At 39.9% G+C, this 25,688-nt stretch overlaps 1 protein-coding gene across 6 annotated transcripts in view; it reads left to right on the top strand.

The window, feature by feature from the left end:
* LOC128020201 (plakophilin-4) overlaps window positions 1–24,666 on the top strand; it is a 61,899-nt gene extending 37,233 nt beyond the window's left edge. For 4 of the 6 annotated variants that reach the window (XM_052606917.1, XM_052606919.1, XM_052606918.1 and 1 more), the window contains exons 11-21: window positions 2,144–2,327; window positions 7,473–7,590; window positions 7,687–7,875; window positions 8,995–9,168; window positions 19,508–19,658; window positions 20,026–20,218; window positions 20,403–20,490; window positions 20,566–20,683; window positions 23,198–23,323; window positions 23,522–23,583; window positions 23,732–24,666. In XM_052606917.1, the coding sequence (XP_052462877.1) occupies window positions 2,144–2,327; window positions 7,473–7,590; window positions 7,687–7,875; window positions 8,995–9,168; window positions 19,508–19,658; window positions 20,026–20,218; window positions 20,403–20,490; window positions 20,566–20,683; window positions 23,198–23,323; window positions 23,522–23,583; window positions 23,732–23,971 (1,643 nt within the window). In that variant the 3' untranslated portion in view covers window positions 23,972–24,666. Of the gene's footprint in view, window positions 1–2,143; window positions 2,328–7,472; window positions 7,591–7,686; window positions 7,876–8,994; window positions 9,169–19,507; window positions 19,659–20,025; window positions 20,219–20,402; window positions 20,491–20,565; window positions 20,688–23,197; window positions 23,324–23,521; window positions 23,584–23,731 lie in introns of all 6 variants that reach the window. The other 2 variants (XM_052606920.1, XM_052606921.1) reach the window with 2 other exon arrangements.
* The last annotated feature ends 1,022 nt before the right edge of the window (window positions 24,667–25,688 follow it).

Raw genomic sequence — 25,688 nt, 5'->3', positions numbered from 1 at the left:
TCCATCGATATGGAAACAAAGATGCCAAAATCACGCGCAAATGAGCTTCTTTAACACTACTCATGAAACTGATTTCATTATAATTTATTAGTATTATAAACCGTGCAGAATACTTTTTGTTTATTAAAATACGTGCTGGCCTTTGTAAAATACGGGACAAGTCGCCACCGTTTTCATATGAAATTAAGTGACTGACTCTGAGGCGATCCCAAATTTGTCTACAGTTTATGGAGTTAATCACTATAGCCCCGCTAAAAATGGCATAATGATGCCCATGGATCTAACGAAACAGGACAAATTTTTCAGTCGCTCACTCAGGCATTAAGTGGCACCGAACTCTACGTTCTGATGTGGTTCAGTGCATACCGGTTCCATAGGTACCAGTGCCATATTGGTACCGGGTTTTTGTACCCAACCCTAACAGGATCAAGTTCAAATCTGCCTTGTCACTAACGTCAACTTTTCCAGTCTATTAACTCTAATTAGAGTATTAGTAGACTGCTTAATGTCTGCTAGCTTGTTATTGTGATGTTCTCCAAACAGACATTCCACTGACTATAAGTAACTTTGCAAGTACATGTCAACTTATTCTAACCTTAATCCTACCAGTCTATTAATACTCTACTAACACTCTAATGAGAGTCAGTAGATAGAGGAGAACTGGCCCCCCAAATGAGCCTGGTTTCTTTCTCCATTTCTGTCACTGATGGTGTTTTGGTTGCTTGACACTGTCGCCTTTGGCTTGCTTAGTTGGAGACACTTGACTGATTGCACAGACACTATTGGAAGAGAGCTGAACTGGATGATGATATTAAAGAATCATCAATGATCTGTCTTTAGCTGGAACAATGACTCTTTGTTATTGTCTTCTTGCATTATTGACAACCTGTTTTCCTGTTTGACACTGGTAAGCTGCTTTGACAGTATAGTATAAAGCGCTATACAAATAAAAGTGACTTGAAAGGGAAAAGATCAAAGTGTGTCTGTGTGTGTGTATAGCCTTCATGTTCCCATTATCTATGGTCTAGCTTTATTCACTGGAAAGGGCAGATATATCAGCAATGCAGTGATTGGCTAGCAGTATAATAAAGACCAAGGAAACAGCCTAGATAATAAAAAAAAAAAAAAAAAAAAAAAAGATTTCAATGTCAAGAGTATTGTAATTAGCAATTTATTTAATTTTGAAGTGGATTTGTTATACTTGACAGCTTTAATTACAGTTTCATAATCCATAATATCCATAAATGACTGTTTTTAACAGGTTTTAATTGATTTTGCATCATAAAATCATTTTGAGATTTGAGAAGTGATCTGCATCTCCTGTGGTTTATTGAACGTTACACCCATTACTCATAAAGAGAATCTGGACAACCCATTCCAAAACTGTGGCCAGACGCACAGACTGTTTTTCCATCATTAAAATAGCAAAAGTGGATTTGGACACACCCAGAGTGCACCTGCGCTGTGCGCTTTACACTTTGCATTTAGATCCTTAAAATAGGGCCCATAGTCTTCTTTTTATGATTTTATTTCCTGTTTTAAATTTTGTGACACAGGTTTAATGAACACAGTAACTACAATTTATGGCAAGGCAGATTATTGAGTGTTGGACACTCAGAAACTAAGACCAGGGGACGTTGGGATATCTTTGACACAGAAGTTCCTGTTTATTGAGGACTCGCTGTGTGTCGCTGCAGTCATCCAAGTCTCACCCAAGCAAATTGTACTTTGGAGATTTTATACATTTCAAGGGGGAGGGATACATAGAGGTGGAGACAATTTAACAAAGCAAGCAAATTGAATCAGGCCAGACACTGGCATTTTCCTAGCCTTGATCTCATCAGCATAACAGTCATTCAAATGCATAGGTGCTAATTCAGTCAGCCTTAAAAAAACAAATGGCAAGGAAGAGTACAAAGACAAAAGGTCATTATAGGTGCTAATTCAATCAGTAAACCTGGGTTGCTTGACTTGATCATCTCAGAATGTTATCATCTTAACCTCAAAATGTAAAAACACAATGTACATATACTATTACATTGGAACATAGATTAAACATTTCATAAATTAGTAATCCCACAATAGACAGGTTTGCGTGTGATTGTGCTGGAACATCATCATGTGAACTGCTTTCTGTGTGTAGGTGTGTTGTGGAATCTGTCTTCGTGTGATGCAGTGAAGACGACAATCATCCACGATGCTTTAAGCACCATGACCAACACTGTGATTATCCCTCACTCGGGCTGGAGCAGCACTGACTTTCACGATGAGCACAAACTCAAGCTGCACTCCTCTGTTGTGCTCCGCAACACCACCGGCTGTCTCAGGTAACAGCAGCACATCACAGAACCACTTCATGGATGAGAAGTACAGTATGGAGTCAGAATAGTTCTAATTCATATTCACAAGCCACTATTTATGAAAGTGTAACTTAAAGGGATGCTCCACCCCAAAATGAAAAGCAATTCAGTCAGTTCAAGCAATTTAACATCCGTTTTTTCAAAGACATATGCCATTATCTTTTTTTTTTCAATAAACCTGCAAAACAGAACAAAGCAGTGAATGGCATGGCTTAATTAAAATGGATGGGCTTGTGGGCTACCTCTTGAACGACATGAATCCAAAATCATGGTCGGGAATATAAAATTTGCTGCTTAACCAATTATTTCTCTCACAAACAAAGCTTTGTGATTCACTTGTGTCATAATATTCATATAAAAATATAACAGTGCTGCATTTCTATGGTGCTGATAGTATTTGTCGCTAACTTCCGGGAACTATTGAGAGACTCCATGAGGGGATTAAGAACCCTAATCTCAATGTTTTACTCCTTCTGACATTAGTCAGGAGGCTTGTGAGACATTCCCTGGGATATTAAAGAGATGCCATGGGAATGGGTGGCAACATAAGCAAAAAATGCCACAGGAGAAAGAAGACTATAGAATACAATTAAAAAAATTAAATTTCTCCCTTTAATTCACGGACAAACCACCCTAGCATACCTGTCCCCAAAACAGCATATAGTACTCCCATATAGTCCCTGTCAGTTCTAGCAATAATAACTTGACATTGCACTCTATTCATCATCAATTAAAATAGGGCTGGAGGATTATGGCCTAAAATCAAAACCTTGATTAATTTAACATTTTACCTCGATTACAATTAATGAACGATTATTTTGTTTCCGTTTTTTTTTTTTTTTTTTGCCCTCATAGTTCACTGACAAGGTTTGTACTGTAAATATGATTGACTATTAAAGGTGATATATTTTTTCCTATTGAAAGAGCGATCTGACATCATCACTCACTTTCAGCAGTTATTTTATCTATGTTCGTAACATTTCTTACAGATTATTGCTCGATGTAAGAGATAAATAAAGATCGGATAAATTAGCACAGTACCAGTACGAGTGATTACATGTGTGAATAAGTCATAACGTCTCTATATTATTGTGAAGCTGTGGGCTGTAAATAGCCTAGTTCCTTCAAAAGTAGAAAAATATTCTAAGCGACTTTAGTAATAAATCAAAGGACAGCGCTGACAACTAGTTTCTGTGTTCCTCTGTGCCCGTGATCTTCACAGCTACTGTTTATATGAGTGTTCGTGCCACAATGCAGCTGTGCAACCTACGGCTGTCAAAATGGCTGAAAAACTAAAATCGAATTTGCAATTAAATATTATCCAAATTCAAATTATATTCAAATTTAAAATGCATAATTTTAGTTAGGGTGAAGAAAAGCTTTTGGCTTCTCTTCTGAGGCCACAAGAGGGTGCATTGGGCAAAATATTACTAATGCATGTTTATTCAAAGCATAAGAAAATATGACAAAAAAAGTGCATAATATTTAAAAGAATGTTTATAAACCAATTATAATTAAGTAGCTTAAAGAACTATAAGCAAAACAGCACCATGTGTGCATGCATAGTTTAATTCAAAGGGGTGAAAGCCAATAACACAGAGTACATTTTTCATTTAAACATGAGATGCAGTAGGATGGGGAAAACCCACCATAAAGTCTCAAGAAATGTTTTTGAAAAAAACTGAACCCACCTTAATTTTGCATTGCTTTCTAAACAAGCGGCTCTATTCTGTGAGTGCAAGGGTAATAGAAGACGACCCTCTCTAGAAAATGCATGAAATATGCGTTCTGTGTGAATGGCTTGGTTTCAGTTTTGACGTAAACAAGATTTTCTCCACATTCTTTTTTTCTATTTTGATTTAACATCACAGCAGCGCTTCATCTTGTTGCTTCAACTGTATAGGTTAACAAAAACATTCTAATGCAATTACACTTTTATATTGTCAATATATTGTTATATTGTCACTGATAAAGGCCAAATTAATAATTTGACCATCCGCAACCGTACACAGTAAGTAATTTTGTCATCAAGAGGGCTCGCGGACAGCCTGTCAACAGCGCATGCACTAGGTGAACTGTGTTGCCAAGTCCGCTTATTATAAGCGACTTTGGGCTTGTTTTTCTGTTAAGTCGCTTACAAATATTGGTAGTCACGGGTCACATGCGGACCTCGTACAACATGCTTACACAGAGAAACATTAAAAAAAAAGTGCACTTTGACATTTGACTTTGAATGGCCCTCTTTGGGTCCCCACACTCTCCTCAACGAAACAAGAGGACAGTTTTTGTTATGTTTGTTTTGATTATTTATATGGTTTTATTATGCTCTTGTTTGAATGTGGGCAATCAAGAATGTCTGGATTAGAAGTAAAAAATTTTGAATGTTTCAGGATATTTGATATTTTCAGATAGTTCATGGGTTCAGCTCAGACAAATTAAGTTGTTAAATATGTTTAATTTGCACCTTGGTACCTGAAGCAGCTTGAAAGATAATGGTGGTGTTATTCTTCATATATATGAGGCTAAAGTGTTATGAGTCTTAAGAAAAATGTTTTAGACCAAGCCTCATCCTCACCTTTTCAAATGGTTTTGACTGGAATGGTTTTTAAACCAGTTTATTTTATTTAAGTCTTTTCTAAATCACTTTATTGCCGCACACTAAGATCATCAATAATTTCTCCTGTTTCTGGGTTATAGTTATATAAAAATGGGATCTTCTGCAGTCCTTGCAATAATAAATAAAGAATTTGTGAATTCAGGATGATATTTATTTGTGTGTCCAAATTGTAATTATCAGATGTTTACTGTGTATAAAATGTACTTGGTACATCAGTCTATATTTGATATCCCATCAGTTGTCCAATGTAATGTTAAAATGTGGTTTAACTCCCTCTTTTGGTCATTGCCCTGTAGCTCAGGGAGGAGAAAAATAAATAAAGTGTCTTTTTTAATTGTCTCGCGATATCTGGCAACACTGGAGGTGAATGATGACAGAAGTGGTGACAGAACGTTCCCGGTTACTTGACTGTAACCTTGTTCCCTGAGAAAGCGTAACGAGATGCTGTGCTGCTCAACGCATAGGGAAACGTCTTATCATGACCAGGTGTGAATAATGTGTGTAACACGTTGATAGAATTGACCCGGTGGTAATATAGCCTTGGTTGATGATGTCATAGGGGCGCGCCCGCAACACGGGGCTTTAAATAGATACGCCACAGGTGCATCAACAGGACATTTTGTCTGAAGAGCAGTCAGCACGGTAATGCAGCGCAGCATCTCGTTCCACTTTCTCAGGGAACAAGGTTAAAGTCAAGTAACCGGGAATGTTCCCTTTCGAAAGCTTCAGTCAATGCTGCGCTGTTTAGCGCATTGGGAAAGAGAATACCCATGCCACCGTGCTAGAAAAATGTCTCGACCCCTAAGGTTGTGCAGGTTTACTATCAAACCACAAGAAGGCCTTAGACATTAGCTTGTGATGTTGACTCAAGGACATGAGAGCCAGGAGTAGCATGGACATCCAAACTATAAAATCTAATAAATGTGTGGAGAGGACCAACCTGCCACATCACAAACCTGTTGTAAGGGGGCACCCCTTGCTAAAGCACTAGAGGAAGCGACCCCCCTTGTGGAGTGAGCTCTAAGACCTATAGGTGCGCCTCATAAGCCAAAGCAATAGCTTCCCTGACCCAGTGAGACATGGTCTGCCTGGTGGCAGCTGCTCCTCTGTTACCACCACCATAACAGACGAACAGTTGCTCTGACTTACACCACTGGCTAGTGCGGTGGACATAAGCCTGAAGAGCATGGACTGGACACAGTCTATAAGATTTCTCCTGTTCCGGCGTTGTGAACGGTGGAGGGCAGAAAACCTCTAGAATGACCGGATGTACCGCCGAAATGGAACCTTAGGCAGGTAATCGGAATGAGGATGCACTTTTACCCTCCCTGGGGCAAAGTCTAAGCATGATGGTGAGATAGACAGAGCCTGCATATCCCAAATTCTCTTCAAATAAGTTATTGTCATTTTTATAGTCAGAAGTTTATCAGACGCTGATTCTAAAGGTTCAGAGGGGGTTTCGACCAAACACTCGAGAACTATAGCTAAGTTCCAAGAAGGCATCTTGAATTTTACTGTATTTCACTTGAATTTCTCTCGCATGAAGTTCAGAACTCAAGCGATGTGGCAGTTGACTGGATCAACATTGTGTACCACACACCACCTGTCAAAGACACCCCATTTACTGGCATAACTTTGTCTGGTGGAGGAAGCCCTAGCACTAAGAATGTTATCAATAACCTCCGGCGAAAACCCTGTGTTCCTCAGTTGGTACCCTTCAGGGGCCAAACATGAAGATTCCACAGCTCGGGCCTGGGATGGAATATCGTGGCCCCTGCCTGAGACAGAAAGTCCCTCCTCTCCGGAATCGCCCATGGCGAGCCATCGAGGAGAGATATTATCTCCGAGAACCATTTGGCCAACGTGGCACTATCAACAAGAGGCAAGACCTTAGTTGGCGAACTCTGGTTAGGACTCTCGGGAGCAGAAAGACTGGAGGAAACGCATACAGGCGCATTTTGCACCATGAGTGCGCCATCGCATCCAGACCAGTGGGGCTTGGTGACTCAGAGACAAGTAGATGGTACATTGCACTGATGGGAGGCGAAGAGGTCCACCTCTGCTTTGTAAAATTTTCTCCAAATTTGTTTCACTACCTCTGGGTGGTGTTTCCATTCCCCCATTGGTAGTGCCTGTCTGGACAGTAAAGTGACGTTAGGGATGTTAGGGATGTAGAATAAGGCATTAATATGTGCTTAATTACTACTAATAAATGGATAATATTATAGTTATATGCATGCTTATAAGTAACTAGTTAAACTACCCTAAAATAAAGTGTTACCAAAATATTTTTCACATTTTTATTATGTAGTAAATGGTTTATAAACACCTTTTAGCTGTGATTTATATGATCAACCTCTGTTATCTAATGACTTAAATTGTCTTGATATTAAAGTGTTTTTCCATGACTTCAAAATGTATTCTCTACTAATAAATCAAATCAGAGCTGTAATTCTGTTTGTGAATGACTGTGTAGTGACATTGTGTTGACACAGGAACCTGAGTTCAGCTGGAGAAGAAGCCAGAAAATGCATGCGCTCCTGCGAGGGACTCTTGGACTCACTACTGTACGTCATCAAAGCTTGTGTCCGCACCTCTGATTTTGACAGCAAGGTATGCACCAGAACTCCTAACACACACACATACACACTCACTCAATTACACTTAGACACAATCATGTTCAGTCAGTGAAGGCTGTCTCTCTGTCAGATTGTGGAAAACTGTATTTGCATTCTGAGGAATCTCTCCTATCGGCTGGAGCTGGAAATCCCACCCTCCTGGCTGACAGCCAATCAGGAGCTTGATGAGTTAATGGGGTCAGAGTCACCCAGTAAAGAGGCAGATAACAGCTGCTGCGGGAACAAGAGGAGAAAAAAGAAGAATTTACTCGAAGAACAGGTGAGACTAACATTTTGTCTTGTATATCTGTAAATCCACTGCTTGTGCTTCATGTATACAATACGTATTCTTCTGAATGTTAGTGTAAGTGTTATCCCAATAAATTTCTGTGGAAAGTTCTTTAGAGAGAGTTTCCTAAATTAAGTGACTTATAAAAGTTTTAAGTATTTCTAAATAACAATAATCCAGAAGACAGTGACAGGCCCAAGCATTATTGTGCCTCCACCACCAAATAGCTCTAGAAAAAAATGCACATGCACATATTTATTTGGTTCCTGCTGCCAGCTGGTTGCACTATAGCCATGACGAGGAATAGCCACTTCATGTCATCAGCCTCTGTGACCAAACACAAAGCTCAGTTAGATATAAATGTGGTGAAGGGGTCTTGATTTATCTGTGTAGTAGATTTGGTGAGAATCATGAGCCCCAAAAACCTTCAGTTTATATTTATATTTAGTCATTTACCAGAAGCTTTTATCCAAAGCGACTTACAAATGAGGACAAAAAAAAAAGGAGTCATAACTGCTGAGATCCAGGTGCTCCAAATGAATTAAAAAAATATCCCATGTACTGCAAGTTGCCAGAGGCTGTATAAATAAGATGTATTTAGTCATTTATTTATTTATATCAAGTTGCAAGTGCTAGTCCATCATGCTGAATCTGAGCCAAGTCCAAGTTTATAACACTTTTCACTATCAACCAAGAATTTTCTCTCAATAAACTCCTAATTTGCTGCATATTGATAGTAAGGTATTTGTTTTGGGTTTTTTTTATTATTATTGCATTGTCAATTGTCACAAGTTTATGTAACACTTCATTTTAGGGTCTCTTAATTATTTGCTTTGTAGCATGATTATTACTATAATATTAAACATTTATTAGTAGCACATATCAATGCCTTATTCTACATGACCTTATTCTACATCCGTAATCCTATCCAATACCTAAACTTAACAACTACCATGCTAAATATTAATAAGATGCAAATTAGGAATTTATTGAGGCAGAAGTCATAGTTAATAGTGAGTAAGTGTTCACTTTTCTAAAGTGTTACCGTTTTTTAGAGCTATTGTTTGAAAGTCTCATTAAGTCAACTGATGTATTTTTAATTTCTCTTAGTGGGATGGTGTCGGGCCGATCCCTGGTTTCTCAGATTCTCCTAAAGGTGCTGAAATGTTGTGGCACCCATCTGTAGTGAAGCCCTATCTTACCCTGTTAGCTGAGAGCTCAAACCCAGCCACACTAGAGGGCTCCGCCGGGTCACTCCAGAACCTCTCCGCAGGAAACTGGAAGGTGGGTAATTGAATTCTGCAAGACCTTCATAGGCTTTTGATTGAAGCTAGTTAAAAAAAAACTAAAACAAAAAAACTAATCTTAAAAGCAAATTTAAGGGTACAATCTGTGTTCCTTTACTTGTTTTGACAAAAAAATTAACAGCAGTAAACATACCAATTAAAATAAGGTCACAACTGTGAAAAATAAAGGCACAATTTCCAAAATGTCACATTGTGAGAAATAAATTAAAAGGGTCATATGATGTTATTTCAAGTTTCCTTTCTCTTTGAAGTGTTACAAGCTCTTGGTGCATAAAGAAGATCTATAAAGTTGCAAAGACTAATGTCTCAAATATAGAAGATATTCAAGATATTCTTTATAAAAGTTAAGACTGGTCCACACCCTCCTAAAATGCCTAGTTTAAACATGTCCCCACACGTCTACATCACAATGTGGAAAGATTTGCATAACACTGCCCAAATTTTCACACAAAGAAAGAAGGTGTAACCTTTGATCCTTTGATACTTGTTGTTGCCAGTCTATAATGGTAAAAATCCACCCACTCATTCTTTTATAATCCTAATAATTCATAAACAGGATACATGTCAAGACAAATGAGCCTGTGCTTATATTTTTTCTAAGCTGCACAGTATTACACAATATTTTAGATTTGTAACATTTAACTTTTAGCATTGTTAAATCATCATCCTAAAGAAATGGTGGTTTACTTTTCATCGAGGATTAAAAGTGGTAGCCTGTTTTAGTGAGCTAGAGTAACATGGATCTATATGCAAAACGTCAATATTCTCACATATTATGCCTATTATGTAAAAAAAAAAAAAAAAAAAAAAAAAAAATTATAGATTTTTTTTATCTTTTATTTTATATTTTAAAATTATTTTAATGAAACAGCATCCATTTTTGATATGCACATACTTTGTTATTTGTTACCTGTCCTTTATTTTGACAGATAACTACTTTGGAAAAAGATATCTGTTGCATGTTTCATTAATTATTTTCAATCAATCAATCAATCACCTTTATTTATATAGTGCTTTAAACAAAATACATTGTGTCAAAGCACTGAACAACATTCATTTGGAAAACAGTGTCTCAATAATGCAAAATGATAGTTAAAGGCAGTTCATCATTGAATTCAGTTATGTCATCTCTGTTCAGTTTAAATAGTGTCTGTGCATTTATTTGCAATCAAGTCAATGATATCGCTGTAGATGAAGTGACCCCAACTAAGCAAGCCAGAGGCGACAGCGGCAAGGAACCGAAACTCCATCGGTGACGGAATGGAGAAAAAAACCTTGGGAGAAACCAGGCTCAGTTGGGGGGCCAGTTCTCCTCTGACCAGACGAAACCAGTAGTTCAATTCCAGGCTGCAGCAAAGTCAGATTGTGCAGAAGAATCATCTGTTTCCTGTGGTCTTGGTGCAAGATTTGCGTGGTGTGACGCATTTATTCTTATTTGTCTAAATATTTTACTTTCATTAAAAATTTTGTTTGGTTTTATTTTGTATAATTGCATGTGAAAAATTTTTACTTTGTAATGCATATGCAACATGTGAAATTTTTATCTTATTCGCAATCTATAGCATTTTATAATTATTTGTACAATAATGTTTCACCTAACCTTTAACTTTGTATCTTTATCTTTTTTTACAAAAAATATTAAAACAATTTTATGAGAGTCACGCATTGGTTTAATCTTGATCAAGAACAACTATGATTAAACGATTTGAAGCAGTATCGGCTATTAGATAATTTTTAAAACATTAGATAGCCTTCAATTTACAGGTTATATATAACTGCATCTGTCTCGGTTGTAGATCCCATACTGTAACCTAAAAGAAATGTGCTTTATTAATATTCATAATCACAGTCCAGTAATGATCCCGGCAATGATCACCTAGGCAAATCAAGACTTCACGGTTATGTGTGTGTTTGGTTTGCCGATATGGAGAGAGGATAATGACTAGCAGGTGTGTGTGTGTCAGTCCCAGGTATGTGGGCTTATGGGAATTGGAGTCTGAATTGAAACAGTCATTACTCTGGTGAGCGTTTCCTCTGATGGTGCAGAGGAGGTGGTGCATAAACCTGTGACACAAGTGTTTGTGCAGAAAATGATTAATGCACATGTGTTACAGGGAGGCACCCTCTTGATCACGTGAATTTTTTCCTGATAATGAAATAACTTAAAATTGGGAAACATTAGTTTATTAATGAATAATTAAAATGACCCCTTTTTCACAATTATTATGTTACTTCTGCTTGTGCTGTGTGGCAAACTTGCATGTGCTTGAGTGCGGAATATATTAAGGCTCATTATGGATTAGACTGTGTTAATTTAATAGAAACTTGTGTTAGTTTGAATACTGACTTAAATGAATGACTACTAGTAACTAAAAGACAATTGTATGTGAGGGGCAGCCCTATTAAATTCCTTCTAGACAGCTCTGTTAAAGTTTTTAAAGCATTTTATACATGTTTTCAAAAATTCTGCTTTCGAAACCGTCCGTAACGGAGAGAAAACACAACCTTAACATTGATTTTTCCTCTGAAACACAAAAGTGAAAGTTTAAATAAAATTGATAGGCCTATTTTATTTTTTGATAATGGTCTGCAGATATTGTTTCTTCTTGTTTGTACATTGTAAATCACTAACTCTACAAAATATGTTGTCTACCAAAAACTTTGGTGTTTTTTGTCACGTCTGTAACGCATGTGTATTTCCCAATCTAAATAGCCTATAAAACATGTACATAGATGTATACTTTTCTGATGTCTGGCCTATGTTTGGGATTTAGAAAAAATATTGGTAATGAATACATTCTGTGAAATTTTATATTTCAGTTTTTGAGGATGTCACGTCAGTAACGCTGAAATTTCCCAATAATGAAACTAAAAATGATTAGACCTAATGTCTCTGGACATTTCTTCTTACTGCAATATATTTTTACATTTGTATTGCCAAAATGACTGCAGTATTGCCATGTACAATTAAAACTGAAAATAGTACAAAGCAGCACATTAAAAACAAAAGTTTTTATCTTTTTGGCAGTTTCGTGTCTCTTTCGGCCAGTTCCTTTAACTCTCTGTCAGAGGTGCCTCGTGTCCTGAGAAAAAACAAACCCATATTATATTGTATGCAGGGACGTGGGAACTATTTTGTGAGAGGGGGGGGCGGGGATTTAGTGTAGGTAGGCCTATAGAAGGCTGCGTTATGTTTCCTGATTAACTTTATGATTAACATCGGCGCTGATTTTGGTAAAACATGATTTTGACGACTTCATTAAGTTTTGTTTTATAGAAAACTCTTTTTAAAGGATATTCGTTTTGTATAAATTGTATCTTAATTTTTATCAATGTTTAATCAATCAATTGAACGTATTTAATAAATAAGAAGCAAATATATAGCAGACAATGTAATAACCTTATATTTTGATATGTATTTGATATATATTAAAATATTTTGCTACCTAAAAGTTAAAGATTCACGCATGCATGCATTTCTATTTCCCTCATATTAAATATAAAACGCATATGGACTGATATTTTTCCAATGTCTGGACTCCTTTATTAATGGAGTATATAAACAGACATTTCAATATATTGGTATTAAATGCATTTTCTGAGAATTTATATATCAAGTTTTTACTGCAAATGTCGAAATGCGCGCTCTTTGGTCCATCAGTGCTTGAGTCACTGATCACATTAGAATAAAATCTCATAATAAAATACAAAATCGACTGATTTATGAATATGTGCATAGTTCTCATCAGTCGGACACACTGATAAACGCTTTCATTTGTTGTATTTTTGATCCTGAAAGAAAACAGAACAACAAAAGAGCGAATCATAGGCCACGGACTTTTGGGACTCATTTTTGAAATGAATGAAATGCACAAATGGTAATTAAATCCCCTGTAATGAACGAGGGCAAGCTGTTTTATTTTGACAACATTTTTGAACATGAAAATTCATACCGGTAATATCAAGCCACTGAACGAACATATAGAGCCCTATATTGAAATAGCATTGATAGTCAAAACATACGCTACTGAAAAAGTGCATTAAACAAACAAAAATTCATGCATTCCCAAAGGTGGATCTTCTTTCAGTTGTTCGACTTATAAACATTTTTTATCAGAGTCGAGACATCGATTTCATCCAGGAGATCACTGTGGGCATTCATAATGGCCAAGTGCATCTCTCCTGTGACATGGTGTTACGCAGCCAGGTTTTCAAATATATGTCGCTGCATCAGAGCGCTCCTTCCCTTACTCGCTTTGCTGTGGGAGCTTTTGAAAAGAAATTTGAAATCTGTTTTTGTGTCATATTCTTGCGGCGCTCACAGCCTTAAATGATGTCTCCTCTGTGGCTGCGCATACAACATATAGGCTAACTAGGCTATTGACAAATGGTCAAAAAGTGATTTAGTTTTCGAGATACCTCTACCGGAGGTAGAACTAAACCCAACAATGTTTTTTCCTCATCTCTAAGGTCTCCCATATATGAAATGGATTCTTGGCTAAAAATATTTTACTGCTAAGATTGTTAAATTAACTGATATTGTTATACACCCCAAAACCAATAAAGGACTTAAATATAGACTGTCCGTATGGGAGTTACGGCATATAAACTAATGCAGATCAATCACACAAGCTCTGAGAGCTTTGAAACTTGACATGTTTGTAGTCAGGAAGTTGATTCAACTACTAGAAAAGACTGGATGTAAATATATTTATGTATGGAATAAATAGAGACATGTAAACACATACCTAAAATAAGCGGACATGCACAAATTTTATATCTATGCAGAATGTTTTCATTTATTTTGTGCTTGCTTTGCCTGGGATTATTATAGAAACACATATGATGGAAAGGTGTTGGGTCTTCAGTACTTCGACTGAAGCGATGACTGAGTTGTGCAGCCTTTTTAGCATGGCAAGGAATGCAGTACTCGTTCCCGTATTTCAGGGAACCGAGGTTACGTTAGAAACCGAGTACGTTCCCTTTCAAAACTTCACTCGTACTGCGTCGAAGACGCATATGGGAACCCAGTTCAATCACGCCATGCTAAGAAGGGAGGACGACCAACGCAATCACACTTGATTTGTTAAACCAAGATATGACAATAGCAACTAGGGGCAGAATAAGCTCAATGAGGTTACGTCTGGCCTAGCCTGATCATCCCGTGTTCGTATCGCCTCAGTACCCAAGGGACCAAGTGCGTACGAGTAGAATTTGAGCCTTGGGCAAGAATGGCCAAGAGCATGCAAATGAGGAACAAGAAGGTGATCTTCACACAGAAAGTACCCTAGCATGAAGCGCCGGGACGTCTAGATTGTAAAATCTAGCAAATGTGGACGCGAGCTCCAGCTCGCACATAGCCATGCCTCGGTTTCAGGACGACCCTCGAGTCGTTAGGCCCGAATTCTAGGCAATTAGGGCTTATCGAAAGTGCTTGCAAATCGCCCACACGCTTAACAGGCGCTAGTGCCAACAGCAGAGCGGTCTTTAGCGACAGGGCTATAAGGACTGTAGCGGTTCAAAGGGGGCCCCCTTCAGGGCTCTCAGCACCGTGGGCAGGTCCCAAAAAGGGACGGTGGGAGGGCAAGGCGGATGAAGCCGTCTAGCACCTCTCATAAATCGGACGACTAAGTCGTTTCTGCCCAACGACTGGCCTGCTATAAGGGCGTGTGACGCCGCTATAGTTGCTACATAGACCTTGAGCGTGGAGGGGGATCGTCCCTTCTCCAAGAGCTCTTGCAAAAATGACAGTATCACTGATACGTCACAAGAGGTCGGGTTTTCACCATGGTCTGAGCACCATGCGGAGAACACAGACCATTTGGAGGCATAGAGGCGTCGTGTAGACGGAGCTCTAGCCTGTGAAATTGTGTCTAGCACACGCTCAGGGAGTCCCGCGGGCTCCCGTCGAGCGACCAAAGGTGCAGAGACCACTTCTCTGGGTGTGGATGCCAAATCGTCCCGTCCGCCTGAGAAAGGAGGTCCCATCTCAGGGGAACGGGCCATGGGGCTGCAGTCAGCATCTGCGACAGGTCGGCTATCCAGTGCTGATTTTCCCAGAATGGGGCTACAAGCAGAACCCTGCATCTCTGGTCCCTGACCCGCCTGATTACTTGGGGAATCAGAGGAACCGGAGGAAAAGCATAAAGAAGACAGTTGGGCCAGTCCTGGGACAACGCGTCCTTGATCTTGGAAAAATATATTGGGCAATGAGAGTTGTCTTTTGAGGCAAAGAGGTCTATTTCCGCTCTGCCAAAGACCTCCCATATCTTCTGAACCGTCTGCGGGTGGAGTCTCCACTCTTCTGAGGAGACTCCGCTTCTTGACAGCATATCCGCGCCCTTGCTCAGCTTGCCCGGAAGATGCACTGCTCTCAGGGACCCCAAATTGCTTTGGGTCCATTCCAGCAGTCGCGACGTTAGTCTGAAGAGACGCGTCGATGACAGCCCACCTTGGTGATTTATGTAAGAGACCACCGTCATGCTGTCTGATCTGACCAGCACGTGGTGGCTCTTTAGGTCTGACAGGAAGCTCTGGCAGGCTCGTTGAACTGCAATCATCTCGAGGCAGTTGATGTGAAGCCTGCTCTCCTCTTTCGACCATTGGCCAAAAGCGGGTTTCCCTTCGCACAGCGCGCCCCCAACCCTTGTTGGATGCATCTGTGATCACTTTCCTTCTGCAAACCATACCAAGTGGAGCACCCCATTCCATCCATTGCATGTTCCTCCAAGGGGTCAGGGCCGAAATACAGTCCTGACTCACCTTGATATTCAAGCGTCCGTGACGCCATGCATGAGGTGGAACACGCGGTTTCAGCCAATACTGGAGGGGGCACATACGTAGCAGCCCGAGCTCCAGCACCGGTGATGCTGCCGCCATAAGACCCAGCAGCTTCTGGAATGTCTTTAGGGGTCGAGAAGCACCTATTTTGAAAGAGGCCGCAAGTCGCTGTAGAGCCTCAGCGCGCTCCTTCACCATTGTTGCCCTCATCGTCACTGAGTCTAACACTGTTCCCAGAAACGATATCCGTCGGCTGGGGGACAGTGAGCTCTTGACAAAATTCACCCTGAGCCCCAAGCATTCCAGATGGCTGAGGAGCACAGTTCTGTAATCCAATGCCTCCCCCTCTGACTGAGCCAGAACTAGCCAGTCGTCGAGGTAATTGAGAATGCGGATGCCCTTCTGCCTGAGAGGGGAGAGAGCCGCATCCATGCACTTTGTGAACGTGCGAGGCGCCAGAGACAGCCCAAAGGGGAGGACCTTGTATTGGTAAGCCACGCCCTCGAAGGAAAATCTCAAGAACGGCCTGTGACGGGAGGCTATCTGGATGTGAAAGTAAGTGTCTTTCAGATCCAGCGAAAAGAACCAATCCCCTGAGCGTATTTGCTAGAGGATTTATTTCAATGTGATCATTCTGAAGCGCCGTCTCATGAGGGCACGGTTCAGATGTCTTAAATCGAGGATGGGGCGCAGCCCGCCATCCTTCTTGGGAACTAGGAAGTAACGGCTGTAAAACCCTGAGTCGCGGTGTGCTGGGGGAACGATTATAGCTCCTTTCACCAGCAGATTTTCCACTTCGGCACGAAGAACGTGAGCGTTCTCGTTGTGCACCGAAGTGGTGACCGCCCCGCGAAAGCGTGGTGGTCGTCGTGCGAACTGAAGGGAATAGCCGTGTTTTATTACTCCCATGACCCAATCTGATACCCCGAGAATGGCTTGCCATTGTGAGGCCCGGATGGACAGAGGTTGTATTAACTCGAGTGATTGACCGCCGTGGGGGGACATAGCACTCGTGAGTGTTGTGTGAGGAAAACTGCTCTTTTTGTGAAGGAGTGTGTTTTTTATTTTTTGCACTATAACAGCGCTTTGCTGTCTGGGCGCTAACAAGGGCCCATTGTTTGCAGCAGGAACAACTTAGTCGACATCTGGAGATTGACGGTAGAACACACGGGGCAGTTTGGGGGGTGGTCCGGCTGTGGCGAGACTTAGCCCCCTCCTCTTTCTTTCCTGTCGATCAGGATGACGGCGGCAGCGCAGGGTCCAGCACTATCTTGGGCCGGGGTCCCATGCGCTTAGGAAACTGATACCGTCTGGTGGCCAAGCGAGAATGGTGTCGAGGCTCGGGTTTCACCGGCTGGGCTGCGGTGGCAGCAGCGGGCGCTTGCTTAGGAGGCTGACGAGTCGGCACCTGTCTGGGGCGACTGGCAGCAGCAGATGAAGCGCGCTTTGGCAGGAAGTGTCGCATTGCCTGGGATGACTTCTGCGCCTCTGTGAAACGCTCGGCGAATCCCTCTATCGCCGGGCCAAAGAGGCCGCTGGGGGAGATCGGTGCGTCTAGGAACTGGGCTCTGTCAGCATCCTAGATCTCCGTAAGGTTAAGCCATAAGTGGCGCTCCAGGACGACCAGGTTAGCCATCGAGCGCCCAATGGCCTGGGCGGTGCTCTTGGTAGCACGCAGCGCCAAGTCTGTTGCACTTCTCGGCTCCCTGAGCGTGGCGACATCTGGGCCAGACTCGTCGGTGGCGGCGAGAAGTTTGGCCTGGAAGACTTGCAGCACCGCCATAGAGTGGAGCGCCGCGGCTGCTTGCCCTGCCGATGAGTAGGCACGCCCGGCGAGCGCCGACGTCGTACGGCAGGGTTTGGACGGATGGTTGGCCTTGGCTTTCCATCCAATAGCTGCTGGCGGGCAGAGATGCACGGCCACAGACTCGTCCAGCGGCGACAGCCGTTCGTATCTTCTTTCATCAGCGCCGTCAATTGAGGTGAGGGCAGATGAAGATGAAGTACGCAGGCGCGCTGAGTAGGGGCCACGATTTAGTGAGCTCGTCGTGGACCTCCAGGAAGAACGGAGCAGTTCGCTGACGAGGGGCTTGCTGGCGCCCCGGCAGAAACCATTCATCCAGACGGCTACGGGCTGGTTCCTCTGGAGGAGACCAATCCAGACCCAGCTCATCCACTGCCCTGGAGAGAACGAGGATAAGCTCGGCGTCCATCCTGAGTTTCGAGCGGTTTGGTTCAGATGACATCGAGGGGGCGGGGTCCGGCAAAAGAAAGCGATTCGCGAGCGCAGAGAGGCGATATTCATGTTATCGCAATGAGAACATGAATTCCCCGTGAGTGCTGTGTCAGCGTGGGGTTTCCCCAAGCACGCAATACACTCGCTGTGCCCGTCATCAGCGTGCAGAGGGGCTCTGCACGAGCTGCAATGACGAGACGGCATTTGCAACAATGCCGTAGAAAAAGGCTCTTTTAGAGAAATTTGCTCTTTCAATATATCTCACCGGATGGCCGCAGGAAGCGATGTATCTGTGGTGGGGTCCGGCAGTCGCGTTCCAGTGCGAGGCGTGTCAACGGCGAGCAGTTCAGCGGAGATCAGCGACGCGATGTGACGTCGTCGCTGAAGGAGAAATAATCTGAATTCCTGTGGCGAAGCGGGCAATATATAGCCAGATTCCCCGCCCATTTCGGTGGGCTTTGGCGTCTCTGATTGTATGTAATACTCTGTATGCCATTGCAAAAATTGCAATAGCCAAGCCAAGCAAGGCATTTGTCCTAAAACAGACAATTTTTGTAAACCTGCTCTGCAAGTTTGAAATGCTGATCAGATATTCTCCATATGAAAGAGCAAGAGATTCACACTTGATTTTTTCCCCTTCTTACAGTGGAAGCAACTTCTCCTTTTAGGGATTGGGATTGTAAACGGTTTGCCTTTATTTGTACACATGTAAAACTAATCTTTGTGCGTAAAATAAGCCTAAAGTAAAATAGGATGCCGCTTTCTGCCATCTGTTTCCTTTTGCACAGCACAGAAATGAACCAAAACTCTTGCATTTATTATTCAAGTAAAACTATATTTCTCGTATAGGCCTATTTAGGTGTGTGATGTGATATAAAGACTATGAATATACATGTTTGTTGCTTTTTGCGCATGTAAAATTAATCCCTGGGAAACAAATGTTAGTATTTCTAATGTGTCAGAGACACTTATCCTTTCTAATTTAATTCAATTCTAATTTAAAATAATCTTGTAGATTAACGGTTAATAATTAGTTAATGAGCGTTGGTTGTCGGTTTGGAAAAATAACCAAAATGGACATCCCTAGTGCAATATTATTATTATTATTATTATTATTTATTTTTTTACGTTTTCATTGGTTGACATATGCAGTCTATATTATGTATTTGGGGGAAAGTGTTCAAATCTTTGCTTCTTTAATAAACTTGTAGTTTCTACAAATTAATTTGCTTCTTTAATAAACTTGTAGTTTCTACAAATTAATTCCCTTTTCTGCCTTTGAATGTGTGTTAATCTGTAGTTTGCAGCGTATATCCGCGCCTCGGTGCGTAAGGAGAAAGGTTTGCCCATACTGGTGGAGTTATTACGCATGGATAATGACCGAGTGGTGTGCTCCATCGCCACAGCTCTCAGAAACATGGCTCTGGACGTGAGAAATAAAGAACTGATCGGTGAGAGTACAATTACCAACATACACCTCTAATATTTTACTCATCCAGTGTATGTCTTATAAAAGTCAAGTCGAATATTACTTTTATAGCACTTTATAAAAATACAGAATGTGTCAAATCAGCTTTACAGTGTTAAACAGGAAGATAGTGTTTCAATAATGCAATCAAAATTCAAAAGAGGACAAATGTAAAGAATCAATTTTTCAGTCAAATAAGTCAGTTCATTGTTGATTCAGTGATGTCATAGTTTGTTCATAATGATAGCTGCCATGAAAATAATTTTTCTCTGAGTTTTACGCATGCAATTTGCAGTTTCACTGTTAAGAAGATCATTAATCTTAATTGTGTGAGGTTGGTTTTATCTCAGGGAAATACGCCATGCGGGACCTGGTGAACCGTTTGCCGGGGGGAAACAGTAAACAGCTGTCATATGATACGGTGGCGGCAATCTGCTGCACACTGCATGAGGTCACCAGAAGAAACATGGAGAACGCTAAAGCCCTGGCAGATGCGGGCGGCATTGAGAAACTTGTCAACATCACCAAGTGTAGAGGAGAAAGGTAAGAGACTGCCATGAATGCTCCACAATAAGTAATAATGCTTGTTCATCGTTTATATAGTCATTCAATACTTCACCACTGAACACATACACAAATATAATTTCTGAATCTCCATTTGTCCAAATCAGTTGTTCTCAGCCCCACGGCTCTGTTCATGTTGTATGTTTCTCACATGCGTTTGCAGCAGGTACTCTGTGAAGGTGGTGAAGGCGGCCGCTCAGGTGCTGAACACACTGTGGCAGTACAGAGACCTGCGCACCATCTACAAGAAGGTGAGCAGCAGGACAGTAGGGCTACATCTGCTCCACATCAGGGCTGTGTGCTTATTTCTGCCTGTGTTTGAGCAGGACGGCTGGAATCAGAATCACTTCCTGACTCCTGTATCGACTCTGGAGAGAGAGCGCTTCAGATCCGCACCCACTCTACCATCGAGCACTCTACAGATGTCCCCTGCACACCACACAGGCTAGTGTCACACCTTACACAAACACATACATTACAGCCCTGTATTGTTCTTTAAATAAGGAATAATTGATGATGGGCCGTTTAATTATTAGAAAGTAGTGCATGTTACACCTCGGCTGTGCATTATTGTCAGTTATTCTGCTTATACTACTGTTACCACACCTCAAGACATTTATCCAGGGTTGGTACAAGGTGCTTAAAGTGCTTGAAGAACTTGAATTTGACTGTTTGAAATTTAAATCCTGGATAATTCTTGAAAATAGCCATATTTATGAGAAAGTACTTGAAAAGCACTTGAATGTTTAAAGGGCAGTATGTATGAAATTAGTTATTTTTTTTATTTAACTTTTTTTTTTTTTTTTTGGCAAAATTAACAATGTAGAGTGTCTGATATAAATACAGAGCCATTTGTGCTTGCACTGTTGTTCGGTCTTTTATTGCATGTGCTATTCGTTTGGATTAGATTTGGGAAAACAATGCTGTGTTTTGTGTTGCACTGTTATCATTTACAAGTGTGGGGCACATCTCCATCTCAGCAGCTAGGTTCAACTCTTCCACTGCATGTGCTGTGTTTGTGTTGCTTAACATTACTCATCAACCTGAGTAAATGAAATCCATTACTGACCCATTCTCTTTTTATGAATTGTGGTGAGAATTTGAGATTTGAGACTCAAACATTTGTATAAGATTTAAAAAAAGAGAGAGAGAGAGAGAGAGAGAGAGAGAGAAATTACTAATTTTATTCATCACACATGAAAGTGACAAAAAATTAGTGAATACATTTACAATTGATAAATGCAAATAAATGCTGTTCATTAAACTTTACATTTATCAAAGAAATCCTGAAAAATTTGGTGTATCACCATTTCCACACAAAATATGAAGCAGCAAAATACTTTTCAGCATTGATAATGTTAAGAAATGTTTCTTGAGAGTCAAATAAATTGTAATGATTTCTAAAAGATCGTGTGACACCAAAAACTGGAGTAGTGATGAAAATCACATTACATTTTTAACTACATTACTTAAAATTTAAAAAACGAATTGTATTTGTAATAATATTTCACTGAATAAATATTGCTGCTGAATAAATAAGCTTTTCACTGTTTATGGTTTATTAGGATCATACAATATTTGCATATTACTAATCAAAAATTAATTTGATGTATTTACGGTAGGAAATTTACAAAATATCTTAATGGAACATGATCTTTACTTAATATCCTAATGATTTTTGGCAAAAAAAAAAAAAAAAAAAAAAAGATTTTCAATGTTTTTTTGGCTATTGCTACAAATATACCTCAGCGACTGGTTTTGTGGTCCAGGGTCACATATATTGTTGTCATGATTATTAAATGCTCCTTTTTACTTTTCTACAGGACAGTAGGTATTTTTACAATATTAAATGTATCTTTTAATCTGCTAAAATAGATATCTTTAATAATGAGTACTTGGGGCGTAGTCAGATTTTCCTCATTTTTTTGTCTTTAGTTGATCATATGCCTGTATAATGCACTCAAGAAAATTACAGATTTCCCTCAGATGGAGCTGAAAATTATCCAATAATGCTGTGTGTGTCAAACATTTTCTAAGAATTGTTGGAGATACTGCCTGCTTTTGATTTCCGTCAGGAACAGTGGATCAAACTCAGATTTGACACAGATTATAGTCATTGTGATAGAACGTACATCCAGTTGTCATTTATATAACAAGATCTTCACATTAGTTTCCACTAACTGCTATACGCATGTACAAGTGGCGTTCCAGGCAACAGAAGGACAACCACCAAAAAGGAAATGGTTTTGCAGTTGGTGGCCACAGACAATTGTTCTCTCTCGTTATCCTTCCTGAATGATTTGTCTCTAGTTTTGTTTGAGTCCTTTTCACTACTTGTAGAATAAGGCAGTTCTTGTAACCTAATCATGTGGTCCAGCTCCTCCGGGATGGCACATCCATGCATGCCAATGTAAAGAGGTTTGGTGCATCTCCCAGCACAGTTTCAGTAGAGTAGCTTCACGCTGAGCATGTGAGGAATAGATAGGTGTCTGGGGGAGGAATCACACCTCCACGTGCTAGCCTACGTTTCCTCATTGCTGTTTGGTACTGGGGTGAAATCCTGGTAATGGTGCCGTGAGCCCTGCCCTCCATCCAGCCCTCGGTGGGTTGATGAGTTTGGTTTCCATCTACCATTGTCACATCATTTTGTTTTCAACAAATTAAACCATGTATACAAGTAAAGATTTTCAACTTAAATATTTTGTTCATCAAGATCCAATGTGTGATTTAAGTGTTCCTTAATTTTATTGAGCTGTGATATTAAATTTTTTACAGTGAATGAGAAGTGAAATATCACAGCGGTCTGTTTACTGTTGTAAAGTAGATTTCTGATTAAATTTGTAAAAATGCAGCTAAATTAACAGTAAGTATCGGTTTAGTCATGCGACACCTCTAGAATAATTTTTTCTTTGGTTTATTTGTTTGCACATAAACTGATAAAGTGATTTGTTGTTTTAGCAGGCAGCACATTATCATCTCCTGCCACGCTGTGCACCAAAGAACACTCTGATCATCAGAAGACACAAACTATGCAATTTTATGATTACCAAGAAGAAAATGGCATCAATAAACACAAAAGTACAGGTACAGTATGAGAACTTCCTCCTTTAACAAAGGTGCCTGTTTACTAGACTGAGTTTACAAGCAGATTTGTGAGTTTATAATGGTTTTCTATTAAAATTCAATTGTACTTTAATATAGACCCAAAATCCTTAAAGCTTAACTGATTACTATTTCTTTAAGCTAAAATTGATTTGATTTTAAAGTTGATTTTTTTTAAAGGGTCTGCAAAAGAATCTCAGTATTACACTTCCCTGAGCAGAGAGGGCTCGAGACGAGAACAGGTGAGGCCGCTGAACTCAGCTTCCCATCACTGAAATCAACCTTTACCACTTTCCTTTTTATTGTATTCCAGTAAGATTCTCATTACTGTAAGAATGAACAGGATCCTGACTGTTTAGCTAAAGACCAGATTGTTTTGTTTGTGTGCAGAAGGTCTATCGCGCCGATGAAACAGGCCACAGAAACCATGACACTTACCGCACATACCTGCCTTCACTATACGATTACAAGGACTCTTATCTGGAAAAGATGGTGCACTATTCTCCTGCTGATTACAGCCAGACACACGGCTTCAGAACCACAAGCAACTACGTGGACTTTTACTCTTCCACCAGGAGACCGTTACACCACAGTGAACATTACCAGGGATCCCCCGATTCATGGGTATAGAGGCCCGGCTCACAGACTTCACTATCTCTAACACAGAAATAGATTTGGGAACACATTGTTTTTAAAGAGACTCGAGTAGTGGATGAAAAGCATATGAATGCGATGGAGAATGTTTAGCAGAATGTTGTTTAAATGGAAATAAGAAATGAATCATGAACTCTGTTTGTAGGGGACTGGAGAGATGTTGCAGACCAGGGGTGCCAAAAAACCAGACCCTGTAGAGTTCAGTTCAAACCCTGCTCCAACACACATGCCATACACAGTAGTTTTCAAATAAGCCTGAAGGATTTGATTAGCTGGATCAGGTGCATTTTATTAGGGTTGAAGCTAAACTGCAGGACTGCGGACTCTCCAGAAACTGAGCTTTGCTTCCCTGGTGTAGACTTTAAATGATTTTTATTAGCATTAAAGTATTTAAGAGTTACTCGCTCTGTAAGAAGACTGGGAAATTATTACAAACCTGGGGCACATGAACATGAACTTCAGTTTGTCAAAACAATAAATAAATGAATTATGATTAAATGTATATGAAGGATTTCAGAGGGAACATTGTGCCTGCTTTTGCTGAGATTGTTAATATTATGGAGACTTGTACATATCTTTCATGTATTTTTGAAAATAGCTACATGGTTTATGCTTTACTACACTGGTCAAAACTCATGTCATGTGAAGTGAATAAATGGTGAGAGATGCCATCACAGCCATTTTTTAAATGGAACTGTGCATCAAGTTAAGCTAACACAGAAATCCCCTGAGGGCAAAAATGTGCATGTTAAATGTGCATGTGCATCACAAAAAAAGGTAACACTTCAGAATAAGGTTCCATTAGTTGATGTTAGTTAACTACTTTAGTTGACATGAACTAAGCAAGAACAACCCTGCTACTGCATTTATTAATCTTAGTTCATGTTAATTTCAACATTTAATAATACATTATTCAAATCAAAAGTTGTACTTGATAGCATTAATGCACTGTGAATTAGCATGAGCTAACAATGAATAACTGTATTTTCATTAACCAACATTAACAAAGATGAATGAATACAATAATAAATGTATTGTTCATTGTTTGTTCATGTTAATTAATACATTAACTGATATTAAAAATGGAACCTGTTTCTAAAGTGAAAAAAATAAATAATCAGGTTTGTAACACATTAAATTGTTTTCCATTTGCCACTGCTCACTCACAACATAACACGATGAATTGGTTGTGCATGAGATAATCCTTGGCAGGATCGGGTGACGTGCTTTTTTTTTTTTTTTCACTTGAATCGTGAACATAAAAGGCAGTTATAACTTGTTAGTTACAATAAAATAAAATAGATAAAAACAGAATAAAAGGTAAAATCCCATTCTCTATCAATAAGGTTCTCTATCTACAAAAATTCTAAATCCTTAATGAACCGTATAAAGTTGGCAAAAGATAACTATAGGTTCTTTTTAAAAGTAAAATTAAATTAAAAGTATATTAGTGTATTATGTGTAAGCCAGGTTAAAGAGATGGGTCTTTAATCTAAATTTAAACTGCAAGAGTGTGTCTGCCTCCCAAACAATGTTAGGTAGTTTTTCCAGAGTTTAGGCGCCAAATAGGAAAAGGGTCTGCCGCCTGCAGTTGATTTTGGTATTCTAGGTATTATCAAATTGCCTGAGTCCTCAGTCCACATACGTTTGCAGACTGTTATAAAAAGAAGAGGGGATGCCCTGATTTTTTTGG

The sequence above is a fragment of the Carassius gibelio genome, chromosome A9 (genome assembly GCF_023724105.1).
Source record: "Carassius gibelio isolate Cgi1373 ecotype wild population from Czech Republic chromosome A9, carGib1.2-hapl.c, whole genome shotgun sequence".
Classification (NCBI taxonomy): domain Eukaryota; kingdom Metazoa; phylum Chordata; class Actinopteri; order Cypriniformes; family Cyprinidae; genus Carassius; species Carassius gibelio.
The sequence above is the reverse complement of the archived record's forward strand: the minus strand, read 5'-3'. Positions and strand labels throughout refer to the sequence as shown.